The sequence below is a fragment of the Pieris rapae genome, chromosome 21 (genome assembly GCF_905147795.1).
Source record: "Pieris rapae chromosome 21, ilPieRapa1.1, whole genome shotgun sequence".
Lineage (NCBI taxonomy): Eukaryota > Metazoa > Arthropoda > Insecta > Lepidoptera > Pieridae > Pieris > Pieris rapae.
In genome coordinates this window covers 6,903,102-6,921,132 of record NC_059529.1, presented here as the reverse complement: position 1 = coordinate 6,921,132, position 18,031 = coordinate 6,903,102, and the positions used below count along the sequence as shown (strand labels likewise).

At 34.9% G+C, this 18,031-nt stretch overlaps 1 protein-coding gene across 2 annotated transcripts in view; it reads right to left on the bottom strand.

Moving 5' to 3' along the window:
* Nucleotides 1–18,031, bottom strand: part of LOC111000621 (chloride intracellular channel exc-4) — a 48,754-nt gene that overhangs the window by 1,655 nt on the left and 29,068 nt on the right. Inside the window, exons 2-7 of one of the 2 annotated variants that reach the window (XM_045632931.1) lie at nt 5,849–5,950; nt 4,253–4,417; nt 1,538–1,677; nt 985–1,087; nt 617–727; nt 200–265 (exon numbers count right to left, since the gene is read on the bottom strand). In XM_045632931.1, the coding sequence (XP_045488887.1) occupies nt 200–265; nt 617–727; nt 985–1,087; nt 1,538–1,677; nt 4,253–4,417; nt 5,849–5,950 (687 nt within the window). The remainder of the gene's footprint in view (nt 1–199; nt 266–616; nt 728–984; nt 1,088–1,537; nt 1,678–4,252; nt 4,418–5,848; nt 5,951–18,031) is intronic. The other variant, XM_045632932.1, reaches the window with a different exon arrangement.

The window sequence follows — 18,031 nt, the reverse complement described above, 5'->3', positions numbered from 1 at the left end:
CATATGGATATAACCATGGTAACTAAAATTTATGAAGTATTTAACTCTGGTCATAGAGAATCTTGTCTCTGCGGGACATATGACAAATACATAACAAAAAGCATTGCACAGATTATGTTATGATGAATTTCTTTTTTTTATGAATATGTTTATGTACACAGCTTGTTACGTTGTTACGACACATTAACCCGTAACATACCGGCGTAGTTGGTTCGTCTTTTCTTTGCCGCGTCAACGTTGGAGATAGTAAACCTTTTGTTGCTATCTGCATGATGGGGTTGAGAAAAAGAACATGGTACAGAAGATATAGACATGAGATATAAAATTCAAGACATTTACATTGTAGAAAGACGGAAGACTAACAGATAAAAGATAAAACATTTTCCATGTGGAACTAATAAACCTTTCCTTCGGCATTTTTTTGTATCGGTTAAAGGGGTCCCGTAACCAAACGTAAATCTTATTACAATGTTGAAAAAATCCATCACTTGTACCTTTTCTTAATTCTGACTTTAGTTAGAAAAAAAGCTAATTATATTAAACTCGGTGTTGCCATCTTGTATAGTAACCACTCATATTTTCCTGTTACCATAATAATTTTTCCAGAAATTTTTACCTGTTGTAACTTGTAGTGATTAATAATATCCTGGTCAGCAGGACAGCTCTGCGTGAACGCGTCAAGTTGGTACATGTGATACATGTAACGCCACAGAGACCGGAAACTCGTCTGAAACACAGATCTCTTGATAAATCGCATAGACAAATAACATTAAATATATATAGTTTAATCTGTATGATTCGCCGATGCATTTAAACGGTGAATTTTAGCTGTAACAATGTGAAATGTCAGATGTACCATAGAGTGTAAAGGAGAAAACATTCTGTTTTTATTTTAATAGAATGGTGTTACACAAAACGTGCAGGCCAAGAAAGGGGAAAAAAAAGAAATAAAAAAGAATGGTGTCCTGAAGGATATAAACAAACCGGTATTTCAAAGTCGACGAAGTATTTTCCAGCGACGCGGATGTGCTGCAAGCGGGGCATCAGCTCGCAGTCAAAACAGCACATGGTGTCGCCTGTCAGGAACCTGAAATATTCATTTCCAAATGGGCGCTTGGTAAATAGCACAGGTTTCCGCAGAGTTGGTTGGTTGGCACTCGCTTAAGGAATAATTATTAATTATCTTAATACAGTGAGAAAATGCTAGTAATAAAGGTACACTGCAACAGGGACCCAACTTGATTTAGAATATTATTACAATAATACTTTATTGGAAAACCTGATAAAGTTCTATCTATAATAATGTTATTACTTGAGAAGTTTTGTTTTTTAATACGTAATATTTTTTAACGTATCCTACGAACACATATGTAATTAGTTAGTAAAGAAAATTATATATAGAATATATGTAACGTGTAAATTTCTCAAAACTTCTTTAAAATATCTAATTTTATACCAGTAACGATAATTACAATCTCATTTAATTTTTTACAACCACAGACCGTTACAGACTTAGCTATAATAGACAAGGATATACCTTGTCCCCCTGCGTTCCAGCAACCCATCAATACGTCCCAAATGTGCACGCAGAGATGCCGATTTCTGTTCATCCTTGCGGACCAGCACTAACTTCAGCTTAGAGTACAGGTTCTCGATCAGCGACGCTACTTCTTTATCCTGGAATAATTAATTTTCCTATTATTAATATTAATGTAGTAATGTTATCGTAGGATTGACATAAACTATAACGACACTGAAGAAACTGCTTGATTTCACGCATTAGGGAGGTCGTCAGCAAATGATCATGATACAGACACATAAACATGATACAGACACAGGTCCGGGTTCAAAAAGTGCGTACCGTGTAGCAACACTGATTTTTTTTCTAACTGTAAACAGATTATAAACTGTGGACGGAATGCCGTGTTTGTTGTGTAGCACATGAAATATTTAAAATATTATATTTTACTATTGTATAATAAGGTCCGGTTCACGACATGGTTTCTCGAATTAGACTCCTTTAAAAAACATTTCTAGGTAGAAAATATTTGTCTTTTTATAAAAAAATTGGTTGTCATATAATATGATAGATGCCTATAGAAAATCGTGTTTCATAGCTTCAGTATAAAGTCAGATCTCTTAGGTCTGTTTTAAAAGTTTGTATTAGGTTTTGACAAAAATATATATGTAGGTGATACGAAATTCACCGGGTCACCTCTAATTTAATATTTACACATTTTATTCCAAAAACAATCCAGTTGCAGTACCATTCTATATGAATCTTGGTCACAGACTGCACTGGTTTCTTTGATAATTTTTATTTCATAGACAACTAGGTGATACGCCTTCTATTTGAGAAATGTATTCTATTTTTGAATTTGACACAAGCCTTTCGTTCGAATTCCATCGTTCTATACGATGTTTTTCGACGGAGTGTTAGATAACGTCCATTTGACCCACAGATGGACAACGATCGACGACATCAGGGAAGGAGGCACGCTAAAGTCACTAACTAATACAGTTAAATTCTTAGCATAGTATTGCAAGACACAACCAAAGTTTATAGCTAGACCATTTTTAGTTGGCGCCGCATAAAATACACTAAATTGTTGCCTTAATAAAGGCCCTTATATAACAATGATATTCGTGTTTGATCGTGTCACATACAATTGTTGTTAACGAAGTAGGTGACCACAGATTTGTTAATATTTACAGAGAACTTGTGAAACAAGTTTAGCCCTCTCAAGTATTGAATGTTATGTAAATAATGTGTAACTCATGTTGACAATCTACGATTTGTTTTATAATATCAAAACAAATATAATTAGTATCACCAACAGCTGTGTCCGAAGCTTTGGTGTATTTAAAGAAAACCATCAGGATTCTTACTATTGTAATTCGAAAAATAAAAATCAATCGCAAAATATTTTGCTAAGCGAAAATGGCTGGACCAATATTTAAAAAAAATCCTTGAACGCTGAATAAATTGAAAGATTTATTTAATACTTTAGATTTTACTTCGAAAAGCGAAGTCTTTGTGTTAGCATATATGTTACATGTTGGTATGTAAAAAAAATATTAAAAAAATTCAAGGTCAGACGAAGTTTGCGAGGGCATATATAGTATGTCATAAAATACAAAAAAGTTATAAAAAACATATTATTAGCATAATTAAGAGGTCGAAAAACGTTACCTATTATTTTATGACATAAAATTATTATTTTCATATGCAAATTGCGTCATACAGCTCAGCATTAGCTTGGCATACGTCAGCATCGTTTCCAATTTTTGTAAAAAAAACAATGTCGGTAGCTGTGGCGGTAGGATGATATGGTGGCAGTACATTTCCTCGAACCTAAAGGGAGGATTCTCAACTAGTGTATGATGAAAACACTCTGTTGGTCGGAAGGGCCTTGACAGATCAGCGAGCGTAGTTCTGCGAGACTCGGACACTCGGCCGACGAATCCAATAAATAATCTACAATCTTAGATTAAAACAATTTGAGATTGTGGATTGTCAGACTTTGACAGTCGATCGATCTCCTATCTGCATCCCAATAACGAAACCCTACGAAGACAATCCATTTTTGGCGACGGATAGAATGCAATCTCTTCGCTCTTTACACTCATATTTAATAATCAATATAAACCAAATAAAGTAAATAAAACCGTACAAATAATATTAAAATATACATGTATGTTTAAAACATACCAAATAGCTTTTTTATTATTTTAAAAACTGGTGTAAGTTAAAAAGCTTAAGATATGATATTGGCCTGTGCCAATACCATCTTAATATATATATTTCTTGTGTGCGTGTATATGTGACTGAACTTCTCCTAAACGACTGGACCGATTTAGACGAAATTTTTTGTGTGTGTTCAAGGGGATCTGGGAATGGTTTAGAATCACAATTTTGTCCGTTGGACAATGTTTTTTTAATTAATTTTCAATTTATTAGTTGTTGTTGATTTTGGAATGTTTTACATTGGATCCGACAGACGGCGCTACCATCGCAGTGTCAAATTTTAAATAATATTCGAATTTTAATTTTAGTCTGTCCCGAAATTTAAAAAAAGTTTTGTTATCATTGTGTTATATCGTGTGTGACCATGTGCTGGATCGTTAGATATTGTCATAACATTTGAATAATAATTTTCATCAAAATGGCTTATTAAAAATTGAAATTTTGAAATTAAAGACGTGTAGACAGGACAACGTCTGTCGGATCCGCTAGTAATGTTATAAATACCTGAACGAATAAATTGTGGCCACCAGGCACGGATTTCATGATGTGCCGTTCTATCTTCTCATTCTCGAGGATTGCAAGGCCGTTGTCGATGAGGATCGGCGGATGTGTTGCCTCGAAGTTGGTGCGGAAGTCTGGAGGTGGCTTTTGCATGTCCACTGTTGTGACCTGAAATATTTGGACCAATATTATAGTGCTTACAGCAGTGGTCAGAAGCCAAGTAGTATTTGTATATTTGGTATTATATGGGGACAAACTAGCTTACGGGACAAAAAGGCAGTCATCGCAGTCCATGGACACATTTTTAGTGGGTGCGTTGCCGGCATTTGATGGATAAGTATACTTTTACTATAAACTATGTTTACAAAGCCTTCTACAGAAACGTTAAAAATATCCTATCCTGCTCATTCGTGACTAGTATTCATAAAATTAAGATTAGTTTTTAATTGTTTTTCATTAATTTATTTATGCACTTTTTAGACACTTAGTATATCTCTTTTTCTTACTAGTTGTCTGCAAGAGATCGCTTGTTAAGGCCATTCGTTGCATTACAAACTTTATTTGCCAAGTTGAAGGTTAATATGTTTGTTTCCCTCACATTGTTGCTACACACACTTGACCGCAGCAATGCTACTATTGATTTTTCAATGTTGATTAGAACTATAAATAGAGGCTCATCTCGTAATCAGTATGGCTAATGTCGTAACAGTCTCAGCAAATTAAGTACATAATAATAATAACCTTTTATTGCAGATATATTTACATTTAAACCAATTTATATTTCTTTCTCCTTTAGGTGCCTTTTCTGATAAAGGCCGCAATTCCTTTCTGTACTGTGCTACTATCTGTAACCTGCTGTTTCAGAATATTAGTTGTCTGTAGTTTATTGTACTTTGGGCACCGATTTAGTAGATTCTCGCTCCACTTTTCTGTTCCTCCATGCGCCGTCCATTCCCACATTAGTTTATTTATTTTTATTGTAACATCTGCTTAGTTGATTTTTTAAAGCTGTATTGGCGTAACATGGCAAATTAAGGTCGAGCCATTTCGGAGGTGTTTAATTACAAACACCGGGATACGAGAGGTTATTATTATTATTATTTTTAAAGAACAGGGGGCAGGAGGCTCACCTGATGTTAAGTAATACCGCCACCCATGGACACTTTCAATGCCAGAGGGCTCGCGAGTGCGTTGCCGGCCTTATAGAGGTTATATTGGATAGATAGAAATATCGATCTCACTTATAGAGGTTCACGCCTGAAAAATGTCTGCCACTTACACAGATTTCACATGTAAATGTTTTAGGAGGGCGAAATGACGGGACTCGGTAAATACCCTCATTAACTTCTCTCGCTTACCCAGTTGTCACTTACTCTTGTACATAATCTTAAGTCGCAAATAATCTATAATTATTAACTTTTTTTTAAAATCGGTTCGTGATGCAGGTGTTAATTCTATTTAATATTACTGCTTTTTGTTTTGGTTTATTATTGTGGACAATATATATTAATAAGTCTTGACCCTTAGAGGGTTGTAGCGCCAAAAGATTCTTAGCCTCATCTGAACAAATTGAGCAGAAATCAATAAAAATGTACTTACTTTTAGGCTGATGGTCTTGAGCTCTGCTAGTAGATAGAGATCCATAAAGTATTCCTGACAGAAGAGACAGGCTCCTTTTCGTCTGCCGTCAATCGTTGACGCCTGAAAACAAATAATTACGTAATTAGAACAAAGAACAGATTAAGAATGATTGATATTATTATTGCTTACATAAACGTTCGTTTTGTATAACTACATATTGTCTTATGCAGCTATGGCTATTAAAAAGAGTGACGGAGATTTCATTGCCAGTTCTTCTCTTCCGTTCTACGCCCTTGATTTGTGAACTGGCAGTAACTCAAACACCTGGGATCCAATGATATTATTATTTCTGTTCGAAACGAAGTGTGAATAGGATAGTAATATAGAGGATAAATTGCAGTAAATCTGCTTACGTAATACTTGAATGGCCCCATATATATATATTATATAATATTTAGTATCTTTGTTTTGGTAAGTTGTAGGATAGGGAGTTCATTGCCGATCTTTGAACAAACACTGAATTAAAATTTTATTAACTCTAAATTGTGCAATGGAATATTAATCACTATTGATAAGAAGACTTAAATTAGATTAATATTGATAATTATTAGAAATCTCATCTTACGATAACTGTTTTTAGTTTGCTGCAACCACATTTTCAACATCAAGGTTCGTACTTGGTACAAAAAAGTTATTACACTATATATAAAACGTAACTGCTAATTCACATTCTAATTCATGCAATTTTGAACAAAAACTCGTATTTGAAATTTCCATATTTTTTTGTCAGAAAGATTAATTTCTCGCTTATAGAGACGCATTATACAATTTAAACGATTTTTTTTTACCAGCAAATATTTAATTAACAATAATATTGTACTGTATCAAATACCATATTATGTTTATATGGAATTTAGGAAATGTTTTGAATAAACTACTTTAAAAACTTCATGTAGTTAAAGAGATAGAGATAACGCCGTAAATTATTTCTGCATACTGCAACGGAGTGTTAAGAAAGATTAAATGTTGCCGTAACATATATCGCCGCTAATATATAAATAAAATAAATAAATAAATAAATATACGCAATTAACGCAATTCGTCAATAAATTTAATTTCAACCGTATACGCACTATCTCCTAAATATATTTTATACATTAAAAAACCTTTCCGAACACTCCATACAAAAACTCAGTGGCACTTTAGCTCTGGGCCTCAAATTTCTGCATCTGTTTCATGATCATTTGCCATTCTATGCTAATGTAGCCTGCTGTGCCTGACACAGCAAGCAGGCTTTTTGGCCGGCCGTCGACTTTATGCGTTTAAAGCAAGCCAGTTTCCCCACCATGTTTTCCTTCACCGTTCGAGCAGTCTTCAATTCGCAAATATAAAGATCATGAGTGCCGCGAGATAGAACTTTTTTTTTCGTGGGGAAATGCGTTACGCATACCCTCCCGCGGCACGGTTGCCTGTGAAGGGTTATGTGGGGTTGACCACTGTGCATACCCACTAAAACCCCACGGAGCCACCAACAATCGCCCGAGGCAGGACACGGTAAAAGCTTAGCCTTGTTCGCATGACCTCTGAAACCACTAGACCAGCCGCTATATATATATATATATATATATATACTAGCGGATCCGACAGACGTTGTCCTGTCTACACGTCTTTAATTTCAAAATTTCAATTTTTAATAAGCCATTTTGATGAAAATTATTATTCAAATGTTATGACAATATCTAACGATCCAGCACATGGTGACACACGATATAACACAATGATAACAAAACTTTTTTTAAATTTCGGGACAGACTAAAATTAAAATTCGAATATTATTTAAAATTTGACACTGCGATGGTAGCGCCGTCTGTCGGATCCAATGTAAAACATTCCAAAATCAACAACAACTAATAAATTGAAAATTAATTAAAAAAACATTGTCCAGCGGACAAAATTGTGAATCTAAACCATTCCCAGATCCCCTTGAACACACAAAAAATTTCGTCTAAATCGGTCCAGTCGTTTAGGAGGAGTTCAGTCACATACACACGCACACAAGAAATATATATATTAAGATATATACTGATGATGAACCGAAGCCTACAACTATTATTTGCTAAGCAAACCTATTCAATCCAATTTAATTCAAAAATCATTTATACATGTAGGTAACATAGCATTTATTAATTTATATATTACGGTATATGTAAGACTATTCGGTCATTTAACTTCAATTATGTTACTCATTTTGAGTTAATATTTTAATTACAATTATATTTTGGCAGTTAAATTCGACAAATTATATTTTGTAATTATTCTTGTCGTAATTACAATTATCATTGCAACGTTTGGTTGTACACTAGTGGAGTGTCTTTGGTAAGCTGGTGGTAATAGTGGGATCGCTGGATTTTATGAGTCATTTGCAATGTCCTTTTTAATTTTATGACATAGTATGCTCTAAGCTAACCTACTAATATAATTTTCAGGACAATATTGTAATTAACACAATAATAACCATATGGACTTATAATTGTCTGCTTAAATAAATAAATAAAATTATTATTCAAGTAACATTAAAATAAATTAATATATTTACTAAACGAAGAAGTGTTTCTGCGTTCAGCTTATCCCTGAGTCCTCTGAGGTCCAGACATAAGAATGTTGTAGCACCACTGGTTTTGTATAATTAGGCGACACGAGAAAAGACATCATACAACTAACTGATTACACAGAGATAAATATAATCAAAAATTCATTTTACCACTTTAGACGATAAAGCAAAAAGGTGGTAAAAACCCCGCTTCTTTCTTAATAACTAATTTGCATTGTTTTAATACATCTGTCTCCTTATATCCAGAGACTCATACAAAGATTCTGTAAATATCATATGTAAATAAAAGTAAATACATATTATAACATTCAGAAAATATACTGTAATTTATTATAGAATGTTTTTGGGTATTTTAGCCGTTTATTTCTTGGATAACAGGCGTATTAATCTGTAGTTATACGAGAAACATAGACGGGAAATGCATTTTTTTGCATCAAGCTTTCCACCGAATGCCTTAATAGAAAACGACATCAGACCGGTACATTACATACTAGTTCATTGCATCACTGAGCTTTTTATTCACTATCGCTTTTTAACACTTTATATAATAATAATGGCGTTTTACTTCAGACACTTTAACACTTACATAAATAAATCAGTGGCGCTACAACCTCTTTAGGTCTTGGCCTCAGATATCTGAATCTGTTTCATGGTCATTTTTAAATCTAATAGGCAAGTAGCTGATCAGCCTCCAGTGTCTGATACACGCCGTCGACATTTTGGGTCTAAGACAAGTCGGTTGATGTTTTCCTCCACCGTTCGAGCAAATGTTAGATACGCACATAGAAAGAAATTCCATTGGTGTACAGCCGGGTATCGAACCTACGAACTCAGGTATGAGAGTCGCACACTGAAGCCACTAGGCCAACACTGCTCCTTTTACACTTAAACACATTTATATTTCTATCTCCTGGTTTTGTGTGCGTTTTTTGGAGACTTCCCCAAAATTCTGCCGCTCTCTGCTGTTATTGGCGCTGATGACAAATATGTATCATACATAATAATTATTTGAATAGCGTAATATATGAGAAATTGGTAGCCAAACAAGCATTTGAATGTGTTCGATGAAACGATGATTGCATTTCAATTGTTCACACATTGACCTAGTTCCCAGCGATATGTAACAATAATACTTGATAGCATTATTTACTAAAACAATAACTTGGAAATCATTTTAATATGTTTACCAGCTGCAGCTAATCAATTGCCATTAATTATAATCAGTGGCGGATTTACCAGTAGACTGAATAGGCGGCCTAAGGCGGCTAATTAAAGGGGCGGCAAATTTGTCCCATTTTGTTTGTCTAACAGAAATAAAAAATAAATAATTACCTAAATGTTATGTAGATTTCACCACATAACTGAAACTGTCAAAGTGGGGAATTTTTGTCAAAACAAAAGTCAACTCGGATAATTGCACATTTAAATAATGATAGCAACATTTTTTAAAAAGTGATATTCAGTTTCTAATGTTAAATCAGGAATAAAATGTAGCAATAATTATCAAGCTACAACAAAAATCCTTACCAAAATTTAATTTATGTACTTCTTTGTTTATTTGCATTGAAGAACCTCCGAAATTACTGGACATACTTAAAATATTTGACCATTAGGACGTTACGTTATCCCTAATGAAGACATTTGTATTATCTAAGTCGACGAGGCCAAATTTAAAAAAATCTGCTTTTAAGTTTACCGAGAAAATCTTTAGACTAACATCGATTTACAACTAAATTAATACGGAAACAGACAACAGAGCTATAAATATTTGTTTCACACAGTTCATTACATGCCAAAGATAAAGTAATGCTGACTTAATAATAATTAAGTAATAAAGCCTCATTTATTCCTTGAAAAATTTACAAAATATACACACACCAATTTTTTTTACAAGGACCTCTTATAAAGTAAATGCCTTAAATTGGCTCCATCTCTCTGTTTTGAAAACAAAACATTGATTATCTTAAAAGAATTCAACGCATCAAAACTTTACCGTTTCTTAGGTACTAAGTTTTGTTTTATCATAAATAATCAAAAGCCAAGCGTATATGGAGATTTTTAGAGATTCATACATGTGCAAGTGTACACAACGCATTGTTAATTTCTTTGAACCATCGGTTACTGTGTTTCGGGGTCAAAGGGCTTAGTTAGTTCGTATAGATCATAAGGAACTTTCTAGTGAAACGTGTAAATTTTCCAGTAATATTTATAACCATCATAGTTTAACATCAATATGAAATGTGAAAGCTGTGTACTGGGGTTGTATATTTATGCCTAGGTTTTTCTACCATTAAAAGCTTGATCCATCGCAACAAATGAAAATATCTGAGAGGTTATTGTGGGTGCGCCATCTATTGCTGTGTACAGATGTAATTAGGTTACAGGTTTTCAATGTTGTTTAGTGTAATAACTGTATGAATCTAATAAATCTGTTTTCTTTTTCTGTACCAAAATGTAAAAAATAAAAATCTATTACTTTTTTCCATTTAAAAAACAACTCGCTTTTTATGAGGTGTAATCGAATTTTTTAAGACTCTAACATACGCCGATGACTTTGAGGATTTGACCTCTACTACAAACAATAATTTACTAACGCCATCTAGTCTAACAAAATAGTGAATAGTCTAACAAAACTACGTGAATACGAAACCAATTATTAGCTAAATATAAAAATTTATAAATAAATATTGGTCTAGAAAAAATGGTGGTTATTTAACTAGTACATACATGATTTTTTTACATGTTTAATTCGTTCTGAGGTTAAAACTTTTTAATGTCAGTATTGCTAAAATACCGAAACCGAGTCATCATCATCAGCTGACGATGGACTCTGATGGTTGGTACTGGATCTCGAGGATGGTAAGCAGTAGACATACTGTCATTGAGCTCGTTGTAATCAGCTCAGCGAAACGATACTAGAAATGTGACTATATGAACCTGATGATGGACTCCGAAGGTGAGTAGTGGATCTCGAGGATGGTAAGCAGCAGACATACCGTCACTGAGCTCGTTGTAATCAGCTCAGCGAGACGATACTAGAAATGTGACTATATGAACCTGATGATGGACTCCGAAGGTGGGTACAGAGTCTCGAGGATGATAAGCATTTGACATACCATCATTGAGCTCGTTGTAATCAGCTTAGCGAAACGATACTAGAAATGTGACTATATGAACCTGATGATGGACTCCGAAGGTGGATACTGAGTCTCGAGGATGGTAAACAGTAGACATACCGTCATTGAGCTCGTTGTAATCAGCTCAGCGAGACGATACAAGAAATTTGACTATATGAACCTGATAATGGTCTCCGAAGGTGGGGACCGGATCTCGAGGATGGTAAGCAGTAGACATGCCGTCATTGAGCTCGTTGTAATCAGCTCAGCAAGACGATACTAGAAATGTGACTATATGAACCTGATGATGAACTCCGAAGGTGGGTACTGGGTCTCGAGGATGGTAAGCAGTAGACATAGCGTCATTGAGCTCCTTGTAATCAGCTCAGCGAGACGATACTAGAAATGTGACTATATGAACCTGATAATGGACTCCGAAGGTGGGTACTGGATCTCGAGGATGGTTAGCAGTAGACATACCGTCATTGAGCTCGTTGTAATCAGCTCAGCGAGACGATACGAGAAATGTGACTATATGAACCTGATAATGGACTCCGAAGGTGGGTACTGGATCTCGAGGATGGTAAGCAGTAGACATACCATCATTGAGCTCGTTGTAATCAGCTCAGCGAGACGATACTAGAAATGTGACTATATGAACTTATTAATATTTAATATTAAATAAATATTAGGTAATATTTACTATAATACCACTATATTTCTTTGAGTTTATTGAAAAAATAATCAATTTCAACGATTCGTCTTCCAGTTGAAATTTTAAATATTTTTCTTGGTTCTGAAACCTACGAGTGCAGCATGTTATATCTAAGCCCGAAAATGAAATCAGAGTCAATCAGACCCAGTACCCACCTTCGGAGTCCACCATCAGGTTCATATAACACATTTCTAGTATCGTCTCGCTGAGCTGATTACAACGAGCTCAATGACGGCATGTCTACTGCTTACCATCCTCGAGATCCGGTCCCCACCTTCGGAGACCATTATCAGGTTCATATAGTCAAATTTCTTGTATGGTCTCGCTGAGCGGATTACAACCAGCTCAATGACGGTATGTCTACTGTTTACCATCCTCGAGATCCGGTCCCCACCTTCGGAGATCATTATCAGGTTCATATAGTAAAATTTCTTGTATCGTCTCGCTGAGCTGATTACAACGAGCTCAATGACGGTATGTCTACTGTTTACCATCCTCGAGACTCAGTATCCACCTTCGGAGTCCATCATCAGGTTCATATAGTCACATTTCTAGTATCGTTTCGCTAAGCTGATTACAACGAGCTCAATGATGGTATGTCAAATGCTTATCATCCTCGAGACTCTGTATCCACCTTCGGAGTCCATCATCAGGTTCATATAGTCACATTTTTAGTATCGTCTCGCTGAGCTGATTACAACGAGCTCAATGACGGTATGTTTACTGCTTGCCATCCTCGAGACCCAGTACCCACCTTCGGAGTCCATCATCAGGTTCATTTAGTCACATTTCTAGTATCGTCTCGCTGAGCTGATTACAACGAGCTCAATGACGGTATGTCTACTGCTTACCATCCTCGAGATCCAGTACCCACTTTCAGATTCCATCAGGTATCAGGTTCAGCAACTTATTTTACTTGGTTGTACAAGTTGCACTTGAAACTTGACAACTCTAAATTTGAGTTTTGTTTGGGTAGGTACTTATTTACATATACTTATAACATACAATAATTTCCGAAGTTCATGTCCTCGCCTCACTTGATATTTCTTTTTATATTTTGGCATTTCTAAAAAAATCCGCGGGTAAAAACTAAAATACGCAAATATTTAATTATTATTGGCTTCGACACACAAGCGTAGTCCTCCCGTCGCAAAGCGTTGAGGTGGACTGAAGACAGGCCGCATGCAGGGCTCGCGGGTGTGAAATTGCGGAGGGAAGCCCATTGCGCTTGAGTTTATTTACCTTTTATTACTTTCCATGCCCAGGAAACGAATTAATACAAATTTTTTTTATCAAAATAATAATATATGCTATATCTAATAATACGTGTAAGATTAAAATAAATCGCATAAACCGTTTTGGAGCGAATTTGTAATTTATGTCTAATCTACGGTTCGATGGTAAATTTTTTTTTGGGAAATTGGTATTGCTTTTATCTTTTTTGATTTTATCAATCGATACAGTAGGCTTCAACCCACAATATATATTTTTTCCAAATGCATATGAGCGACAGTTCTTCCAACAATTTAATTTAAACTAGGGCTAGTTGACCGATTTGAGCACTGTTCAAGCCTTAATTGATAAATGAAGGTTGGTTTACGCTATCTACGCATGAAAAATAACATCGCTCGTGTGACCACCGCGGCTTCGTTCGCCATCATCCGAACATCAAATGTTTTAATGACCTTTTCCAGAATCATCCGGTCTATGGCCGCAGTTTAATGATCGCAGACACTCTTCCTTTTGCTGCTGGAGCTTTATTTGAAAGCAAATTATTAGGATTAATCATTTTTAAGGCAAAAAGGTAGGCTCTTCTAATGTCAAGTGATTCCGCCGCAAATGGACTTCTATTGCAAGTCGATTAGGTTCGGAAATACTTCAGTGTGCAGTTGGTTTCACATAGCGGCAAAACCGCCTTAAACTAAAAATATTTGTTATTGTGGTATATTGATAATTCTATATTTGCAACGCTTCCCAAGACAAATAAACCTCCAGATAACGCGATATCCGTCCCCTATATAACGCTTTATTTCCCCGGCATATTTCTCAAGTTATATTTCTGTTGTCTGATTTGTCAAATCTATAATTAGTTTTGCCTCCCTGTTCCAATTGCATTTTTGTAAAATAAAACTAAATAACTTTATTTAATTTGTGTTCCTAGTTTTTGAATTGTTCAAAAAAACTGTATTACGAAATTGCTGCTACAACGCGTTTTCCTATAACGCGGCCCGGGTCTACCGCGTTATCTATACTGTCCTTATTCTGTTGTACCGGAAACTGCTGAAATTTTTTCTACTAAAGATTTTTAAAGAACTAGTGGCTCGTCCCGGCTCCGCACGGGTGGACATTTTTTTGTTTGTTTTTGTAGATACTGATGTGTTATTTAATATCTAAGCATGCGATGCGATATACGCATTTTTTACACCTTAGGTAACATAATTATAATTTTAGTAAGGTACCTCATTTTTTTGTTACAATTAACTCAGCCTAGGTAAGTATAATATTCAGTGATAATGTAGCATTCAAACAGTGATTTTTTTTTAATCGATCCATTACTTTTTGACCCAATCCGTTACACACATACAAATCTTTCCTCTTTTTACTATTAGTATAGAAGTATAGATTAGCAACGGACTATCGCTTCGGTATATAATGACACCTCACTACATTGTTTGTAACAAAGGAGGTTTTTCAAGCATTTTCTCTTTGTACAATGTTATGGTCAAATGGGTGCGCTCCATAATCATAGTCGATTACAATTGACAAATTGTCGAAGGCTACAACAGTTTTCTCTTATTCTAAGTTATATCGCTATTGTTTGCTTTCGTTTACATATCATACTTTAAACGTCTGCATTGTAATTGTTAAAACGTTTTACTTTTTACCCAAAGAGCAGTATTGACCCAGACGCTGCAGTGTGCGACTCTTCCCTGAGGTCGTAGGTTCGATCCCCGTGCATTATCGACTTTATATGTCCATATTTAAAATAAAAAGGAAACGGTTAAAAAAATAGGTTAAATAATGTCATTAAGTTTGTTATGGAAGAGCTGGGAACCCTAACACAGGTATTTTTACTTATAAGGGTTTCCAAATCTTACACTTTGAAAAGAATATGCACTTAAAATGAATAAAGACTTTTTATTATTATTATTATATTTAACATTGGTTAAACATCGTGCGAAAACCGGTTTATCTAAGACTTGAAACGTAAATAACGCCTGTCAGGCACTAGTTACAGTAGCGTAAAAGACGATTTAATGCAACTTGTTAGCGCAAATATTAGATCCTCTTGTTTCTACTTGTTCTCTGCTAACCAAGCAAATACGACCGAAGCGTGATAGTTTAATTTGCAGAAAGAAAATCTTTAGTAAACGAAGTTAACACTAAGCATACAATAAATTGTGTATATGAATTTATCAATTCCCTTGCAACTATAAAATAGGGAAGTGAATAAAAATCATAAAAATCAGTGGCGCTACAACCATTTTAGGTCTCGGCCTCAAATTTCTGTATCTCCTTCATGATCATTTATCAATCTAATAGGCAAGTAGGTGATCAGACCCCTGCGCATATCACATGCACAGTGCACAGGGATCAAACCTACGACCACTACTCTCAACTATACTATCACTAGTCCAAACCGTAGCAATGATTATTCGGATAACGGGGCCCAGATATCAAGTGCATGGTTTCTCTAGTATCTGTGGAATAGAAACCTGGTGGTGCCAATGGTGCGTATCGCCTACATAGATGAACAACATAATGTTACCAGCACTGTATTTACAATTAGAAAACTGAGCGTCAGAAACAATTGAATGTCACGCCATACTCTCCCATTTGCATACACGACAAGCTATTGTGTAATTATATACATTATTATATGTTATATTATATATACATTATTATAGTAATTATTACCTATAACTATTTGACAATACATCTAGATACACTGAAGTAGTCAATGATAGTTAAATATTTTGGAAGGGCAATTTCACGTGCGTAAGAATTCCATAAACAACAAATGTGCGTGCGAACAAAGAGAAACTTCTTTGTAAATTAATTATTACTAAGGTAAAAACCCCAATCGATGTACCAGTATATGACCACTCTATGTATTTGTATATCTATATTTACGCTGTACTATACGTGGTACTAATAATGTAAATAAATAAAAATCTGCGTTTACTGCACGAGTCGTAAGCGACAGTATCTAAAGTTAAAGATGTAACTACTAAACGAATATTTCAACCAATAGCGTGTATTTTTTCTCGATCTCCCTATCTCACTTTCTCTCAATCGGTCTCAATCGCTCTCTCCCTTACTTCGACAAAATCGCTGCACATCTTCGTGACGTTTGATCCTTAAAAAATTACCCTCAGGCGCCTAAAGAAGTTTCACTTCGAAAACAAAAGACAAAACAATCTCTTCATTGTTAAGATATCTAAAACAAATAAATATATGGCTCAAAAGTAGGTACTGGACTAATTTCAAAAATTCTTTCACCATTTGAATGCCACAGTATCACTGATTAATATAGACTATTTTAATTGCAACTAAAAATAAGGTAGTTACTGAAATTACAAATTTGTTTTAACTTTTTTTCAATTTTAATTGTTACCCAATGTGTAAAAATATGCCTATAAAATATCTTTCAATGCATGCACTGCGAAACGATTGGTGATAGAACAAAAAAACTCCACAATATTAAAGAACATATCAATCTACAACAAATTTAAAAACAATAAATGTTCCCTCTTGCGAAGCCGGGACGATATTTCAATATTTAGACATTTATCGGGACAGTTATCGTTCATAGATAAATCAGATACTAAAAATAATAAAAGCGGGGCTTAAAGCAAGATACACATATACAAGATGGACTTGGATGGAGATGGACTAAAGACAATTGCATGAAATGGACCACTCGGAAGAAGTTGGCGCCCAAAAAAGGTGGATAGGAGAAATAGAAGCGGTAGCAGAAAGAGAATAAAGCCCGTGAAGGGGTTACTATCGTCGGTACTGAAGATAGCTAGGATATAGGATATATAGGATAACAAGAAAAAAAAATCTAAGATGTTATAATTATTTCGTGATGATTGGAAATCAAACAGGCATTATTAATAAATAATAAAAGAAACGATGCGTATCACATAAAAAGCGCGATCCCAAATTACAGCATACAGCACGGAGATGCAACGAGTCGTGACAAACAAACACCTAAGTCAACGACACCACCCGAACATACACTTTCAGTTTCATGAAAATGAAAGCATACATCTCCCGAGCATCGCGAGCGATTTTTATAAATATGAAAAAAGTGGATAACCCGTCACGCCGTGCGCATGCGCAACTCCTAATCTCGCAATTTGTCAATTAGTTTGTGGTGCACGTACAGGCGGTGAATAGCCAACTAACAAAACAATTGATATATTATTTTATGTAACAACCCTGCAGGGTCACTTGATACTAAGCCAGGATAAAATATGGATTGGCCCTTGCTGAGCCAAGGTTCGCGTAAAAACCTCTTTTAAAAAACAACACTTATTTTTACATAACTACTATTAACACCAGTCAGCTCAGGCCATGAACAGCCAACTAATTCATTTACATATGTACATATTTCGTAATCCTACAGCTAACTAAATTTCTATATAAAAACAAAACAATGTACACAAAAAACATAGCCAAAGATGGCATACATAATATTTACATAACGGTTCATACATTTACAAAATGGAAAAAAAAATAAAAATTATTCA